The following is a 6,748-nucleotide window of genomic DNA, read 5'->3' as shown; positions in this document are numbered from 1 at the left end:
AGGCCAGCCCGGAAATGGACCAGGGCATGAAATCTCCCCTCAAAGTTCCTGGGGGGACAGAGGGCTGGGCAGGGGCTCCACCCTGAGGGCCACAGGCCCTCGAGGCTGCTGCATTCAGCGGGGACGGACGACTTGAAGTCGTAGCTGGTGGGAGCGGCCACTCCCTGATGGAGTCATTCCTAGGTGCCTGCAGACAAGTGCATTCCTTGACACATGTGGTTTGGCCTCATTGGGGTGCCTTCCCCAAAGGTCCAATCCAAACCTGGACTCTGCCGGGCTGGTGACACTGAAGGCAGAGAGGTCAGCTCAGAAGGTGACAGCGACTGATTTGGGGGACTCCAAAATGAGGATCTCGACCGATTTCTTAAAGGACATAGGGTGACCCTGGGGACTTCTTAGGAAGAAGTCTTGCATTGGTGAGAAAAGGGCCAGAAGGTTGCTTTGAGGAGATTTTAGTTGTCCCATTACAACAGCGCACCTGCTCCTGCTTTGGGGATAGCAAGGGCCGCCCCTGGGAATTTCATTGGGAAGTCTTACCCAATCCACCCCGCAGCCTTAGTCTTGCCCCTTCAGATTTCCTTCTGTCTCTGCATCTTGAAGCATTTTGAAAAGGGACATGATGAGAGTCCCTCGAGCATGCCAACATGGCCTTTTGGACTCAGTGTGAATTGAAGAGTGCAGAGTTCTCCGGCGAAGGGTTATTGCGATGGAACCCCCAGCTTCAGAAATGTGTAGACCTAGCTGGAGGGTCTGTGGAGGAACAATAACTGCCCGTTTTGATATTTGTGTTCAGTAAAAGGCGCCTGTGATCTTGCGGCAAGTTGCTTTCAGACTTTCTCTTGTGATTCTCCGAGACTGAAGATGTGTTTCCCTGGGAGAGGCAGAGGGAAGCACCCTGGCCCTCGCAGTGGAAGGGGTTTCAAAGCCTTCAGGGACATGAGGTACAAAAGGACAACAGAGCCACATCTCTGGCTCTGAGGATGCCAGCTTCAGAAGAGCCAGGCACACATCTCTATAGAGCACCAAGTGACAAGACCTTTTTCTTAATCAATAGTATTTTATTGCGAGTTATAAATAGTTTTCACTCGTCCCCTATTTACAGTTGCAAAATAGTTTAGGATATGACACCCTCACCCGCCATTCAGCATCTCTCTATAAACTCCATGAAAATTGAATAGGAAATAAAAAGCTCTTTTCGGGCCCACGGAGCTGGCTCCCGCAGACTCTGAACAACGCACCCGAGGACAGCAGGCAGCTTTGCAGCAGGCGCTACACAGTAGCAAAGGGGCGGGCGGGAGGCCGCCCTGGGAGCGTCAGGATGCCAGGCTCCGCAGCACGTTGGTGATGCTCCAGTGCTGTCCCGAACACTTCTGCAGCACCAGCTGGAAGCCAAACTCCAAGTCGCTGTTCTCCTGCAGCTCCAGGCAGCGCTTGGACTTGCGGTTCTGAATGGGGCCTCCCTAGGAGCGAGGGCAGAGGACAGGGTCAGAGGGGCACAGAGGCAGTGTTGGGAGATTTGGGGAACCTCAGGTCCGGAGGCTGGACACAGGCGATGATCCTTTCTTTGTCAGGACAAAGAGCGCTACCTGGCTGGGGTGTGTGCGCTGCTGTGCTCTCATACTTTCTACCCTGGGAGCCCTGTTGACACTGTCAGGAAAGTGTTGGATTGCTGATTGCAAGGTTGTCGGTTCAAACTCGCCAGCGGCTCCATGGGAGAAAGATGAGGCTGTCTGCTCCAGTAAAGACTGCAGCCTCTTAAACTCTGTATAGGGTCGCTCTGAGTTGGAATCCACTCAGTGGGGTAATCTTGGAGGGTAGGTCCTGCTCTGAAAAGCCTTTTCTATAATCAATTTGAGCATCATCAGAGGTAAGAGACCTTCTGCTTCCAGGGCCCAAGCTCAGTGGCTAAATTGACAGTGTCCAAGAGCCTGGGTCTGGTTCAGGTCAGCACGGATGACACCAGAGACCCAGTTCTCATCTGCTCCTGTTGAAGTATATATTCCTATGAGCTGATCGTCATCGGCATATGCATATCTAGCAGAAATGTGTGCACAGTTGCATCGAACACGCGAACTTATTTGAAATATGTGCAAAAGCTCTAATCTGGAATCAACCCAAACTGGTGTCATTAATTGAGTGAAGAAATCACTATGACATGTTCAATATTCTTATGCTAGAATGCTAGACAGGAATGTAACAAACAAATAAGAGCTATACTCAACAAGGGTGAGTCCCATAAACATAATGCTAGTAACAGAAGTCACTTGAAATCACATAAACGCATATGGCTTGAATCTGCGTATTTACTCACCTTGAATTCTGTAATTGTATAAACTTACCGCACAGGCAAAATAAACCATGGGGGTTCTTGGGTTCCTTTGGGGAAAAGGGAACTGATTGGTGGGTGGAGGAGGAGGCTTGCAGTGTGCTGTCTCTTGACTTGGGTGGTGGCCACACAGGCAATTGCTGTTTTCAGTCACTGAATGGAGCATTTATGGATATGTATGTCATTTTTCAATGAAAAATCTAAAGCCAAAAACCCAGCTCCATCAAAAGGGGTTTTGAGTAATAAGTGAAGGGGGCAGAGAATGGGGAGGCGGGGTGGCAAATGGGGTGTGTGGATTTACATGCTTGGCATCGGCATTCCAGTGACTATAGCAGGCCCCTCCCCAGCACCCCAAACCCAGCCCCTGTCTGGCTAAGAGTGTGGACTGGCTCGTGCCTCTCCAATAGCAGACACAACGTGTCACAGGGAAGTGGGAACATCGAGGACCACAGGGACAATCAGAGACACTAGAAGACCCCGAGTGGCCACTGGACGAGGACTCAGTAAGGACTCTGGAGTCCCCATGTTGGAAGAGATTCTGAGGGCCAACCTCATCTTGGGGGTGATTGGCCTCTACAGTTCACACCTAGAAATCAAGAAGTCCCAAGTAAGCACTTTGTTCCCGGAACTGCTTCACCTTTGAAAATTCTATCGGACTCAATTCCTTGCCTTGGGGGCATGGGGGTGGGGAATCCACAAGGTGGCCTAGACCTTCCCCTTGGCTTCCACACTCAGGTCTGCTCCTGCTACTCTGCCCTCCTACTCTGCCCTCCTCCCCCTTCAACAGGGATAATGATGGTCATGCTCCCCCCCCCCCGCCCCCATGTCTGTGCTTTTTCAAGTTAGACGTCTCAGTCCTTTCCACTCCTTCTGGGACAACTGTCCTTGTGTCATCCTAGTTTGCTCCAGTTGTTTTGTGTCACTTAGAATTGACCACAGGGAAGAGGCCCGTCACTCACATACACTTGATAAGAGGCGCCTTCCTACTGTCACACGTAGCCTGTCCTTTGGTGGCCACACGGTATTCTTGAACCCCTTGGGATGGACTGGGAAGGACACATACAAGGTGTCCTCTCAGATGGTGTAGCTCACCTCAGGGCCTCATGCTGTCCTTCAAACGTAGCTTTTGGGATTCATAGACATCTCTTTTGACCTTTGCCCCCGTCAGCTCACCTGGATTTCTATAGCTCCTCGGTGACCTTTGCCCCCGTCAGCTCTCTAGCTCCTGGGTGAAGTCTTGCAGCCTCCAAACAATCACCACCCTCATACTGGACTGTGTCCCTGGTGCTTCTTCAGGGGAAGCTGGCAGCCAGCCCCCTTCCAGCTGCCCTGCCCTTGTGGCAATACATCCTACCCCTGATCTTAGGAGCAGTTCTAAAACTCATGCGGTCACTTAGCATTTCCGACAGTGGTGCCCAAAGGGAAGTGCGCTGAGCTAGCCCCCGAAGACCTGGCTGTTTCTCTGAGTGTCATCGGGGAGGCCTTAGGAAACCTCTCCACGCTTCTCCTTTCTTTGTCTCTAGGTCCAGCTGATAATCCCTGGCTTGACTATTAGGAGGACGGGCAGGATGCTGGGAAGTCTCTTTTCTACTATCAGACAACAACTGGAAACGAGGCTGCAGGATTCAAGTGTTAGGCTGGGGCTCTAGGAAAAAGTGCAGGGCAGACAGATGCATCAGGGTGACTGGATCAAGAACCACCCCACCCACTCCCTTAAAGATTCTGATGGCCCCGTATCATCAGGGACCAGGCTGCCTTGCCGACAGCAGGCTGCTTCTCAGGCCCAGGCAGCTTAAGAGAAACTTGTGCAAAGACAGAGGAGGCTGTGGTCTCCTCCCTTCCCACCCCCACCCCCAATGGAGAGTCTGAGCTCCATCTGTTCTTCCTCTTAGGTGGGGGCGGAGAGGGGGCACCTTGCCAAGGGCTGAAAGAGGGAGGTGGGAGAGGAGGTCCCTGAGAAGCAGCCTCATTTCGGAGACGCAAGTCTCTTTCCCAGGCCCTGCTCTGGCCCAGTCACGCCCTCAGTGGCCTAGAGGCAGGAAGTGTGGTGACCTTGGGCAGAAACAGCCCCGTATGGTCTCCTGGAAGAGTAGGGGAGTTGGCCAAGAGCAGGGTTTGTGCCTACGGAGGATGGTTCGGGGAGGTGGGGCGGGAGACTTGGACTCAGGTTCTGAGGTCTCTGTGGAACTTGGCTGAGCAGAGCCTAGCACACTCCCTGGGACGCATCTGGGGTGTGCAGAGAGGAGCTGGACCACTCTTTGGGGAGGAGCTAGCCTGGATCTCTTACTCCGTGCCCTTCCTGCTCTCCATCTCAGACCTTGACCCTCTCCCGGAGAACGCTGGGTACTCTCCCACTCTGTGAGCACCCTCCCTTGACCTGAATTGAGATGAAACCATCCTGCTCTGCATTCAGTGCCCCCTGGTGAGTCTGGCATTCTTGGGAGCAGCCTGGTGTTATCACTACCTGCTACATCTACCTACAAGGTCATACCCAAGACAAGTGGTAAGCAAACCCAAATGCCAAGCCAGTGGCCCTCTAGTTGTTTCTGACTCACAGTGACCCTGTGCCCCGTGTGTACAGAGTAGAGCTGAGCTTCTTAGGGTTTTCACGGATGTGACCTTCCAGCAGCAGCCCCCAAGGCCTGATTCTGGATGCCACCCTGGGGGGATTGGAACCACCAAGTGTTCCCGGCAGTAGCTGAGAGGACTTAGCCGTGTGTGCCTGCGGAGGACCCCCCCAAACAGCAGCAGCTAACACTTTGTGTACCAGAGACCTTGTACTGCGCTCCATTCCCATGAAGTCGATCCTGACCCACAGTGGCCTTACAGGACAGAGTACAGCTTCCCCCCTTGGGTTTCCATGGGAGCAGACAGTCTTCCTCCTACGGAGTGGTTCCTGGGTTCTAGCTGCAGACTTAGTGGTTAGCATCCCAATACATAACCCACTGTGACACCGGGGGTCCTTACTGTCTGGCTAGTCTGCCCCGAGAAGCGGGGGACTGAGGATCCCCATTTAGAGAAGTGAAGACTGAGGTTTAGGGAGGTTGGGAGATTTTCCCAAGGTCACATGGTCAGTAAACCTGAGACCTACGGAGTCTGCAGGCTTCTCTGAAAGAAGGCAAGAAGAAGATTTGGAGAGTTGGGAGGCTCTGGTCCTAGTACCCAGGGCCCAGGCAGCAGCCTCTGGGCAGGCCCATGCTGCTGGGCACTGAAGTTTGCTGCAGCTCCTCCTGGCCAGCCCCTCTCTGTGGAGGGCACCTTCTTATGGTTTGCCAGCCCAGCCATCTAAATTATTTGTGTAATCCTTACAACTACAGGAACTGGAAACACACAATACTTTTAATTAAAGAATTTAAATAAGGGCAATTAAACCTGGCAGGAGAGACGCGCAGCACACAGAGAGCTTAATTGGAATAGAAACCAAATTAAATACGGAAAGAGCATTTTAAAAAAAATTGAAAACTGAATGTATAGAATTAAGAAGGCTAATAATAAGTCCTCAAACCGGTTCCTAGGCCTTCTCTGCCAGCCTCCTACCCACTCACCCCCCATTCCAATTCCTCTGGGTCTCTGGGTCTCTTCTCTCCTGGCGTTAACAGACAACAGTCACTGGCAAGGGCACTAGAGGTTGGATAAGCTGGAGCAAAGAAGGCAGGGTTCTGCACTAGCTGTGTGACCCTGTCCTGGAGGCTGACCCTCTCTGGGCTACAGTCTCCCTAGCTGGGAAAAGAGAAGTTGGACGCTGGGCACGGCAATCCAAGTTTCCACATGCGGCACCTACCCTGTGCACATGGAGGCTCATGGGAGCTCACAGACCTGGATCTACACCTCCCTGCCTCAGTTTCCCTAGGGATGGAACTGCTTGCACCAGGCAAACACTGCTTTCCTGCGGGGTATAGGGCAGGTCTGTGGATTTACCTGAAAGGCTTGTTCAAACAAAGTTGCTGGGCCCTGCCTACCCTTCCCATTCAGTAGGTCGGGAAGGAGGTGGGGGTGGGGGGTGGGGTGGGGGATGAGAGGTGGGGACACTGATAATTTGTCCTGTTAAGTTTCTAGGGGCTGCCGCCGCAGGTGTGGACAGGTACTACCCTGCGAGCACCAGAGGACGAGCTGGATTTAACCAAGCCGTCACCGCTGTCAGGTAAGGCTGGGCCTGGCTGGGTGCACACTCTCCATGCCCAGGGCATGGTCTGGAGCTTCTGGGTCACAGACCGGCTGCTCTCACTTTGCTTTCGAGGTGCTCAGGAAGCACTGGTGGGCGTGGTCCTGAATTCTGGGCTCCCACGCCTGCTCGGCTTATTTCCCTGTTCCCATTCCACTTGCATTTCCAATTAATTTCTCATGGACAAGTGGTCCTGTGGGTCTTTGGCTTTAAGCATGGTGGGCTCGGGAGTTTCCAGGTTAAGTAGTTAATGATTAATA

General features: G+C 52.9%; 1 protein-coding gene across 2 annotated transcripts in view; it reads right to left on the bottom strand.

The window, feature by feature from the left end:
• Positions 1-1,313: 1,313 nt before the first annotated feature.
• GALNT18 (polypeptide N-acetylgalactosaminyltransferase 18) overlaps positions 1,314-6,748 on the bottom strand; it is a 373,528-nt gene continuing 368,093 nt past the window's right edge. For both annotated transcript variants that reach the window (XM_075548442.1, XM_075548443.1), the window contains one exon: positions 1,314-1,460. In XM_075548442.1, coding sequence (XP_075404557.1) covers positions 1,314-1,460 — 147 coding nt within the window. The remainder of the gene's footprint in view (positions 1,461-6,748) is intronic.

This window comes from Tenrec ecaudatus, chromosome 4 (assembly GCF_050624435.1).
Source record: "Tenrec ecaudatus isolate mTenEca1 chromosome 4, mTenEca1.hap1, whole genome shotgun sequence".
Taxonomy (NCBI): domain Eukaryota; kingdom Metazoa; phylum Chordata; class Mammalia; order Afrosoricida; family Tenrecidae; genus Tenrec; species Tenrec ecaudatus.
Note: the sequence above shows the minus strand (reverse complement) of the source record. Positions and strands in the feature narration are given on the sequence as shown.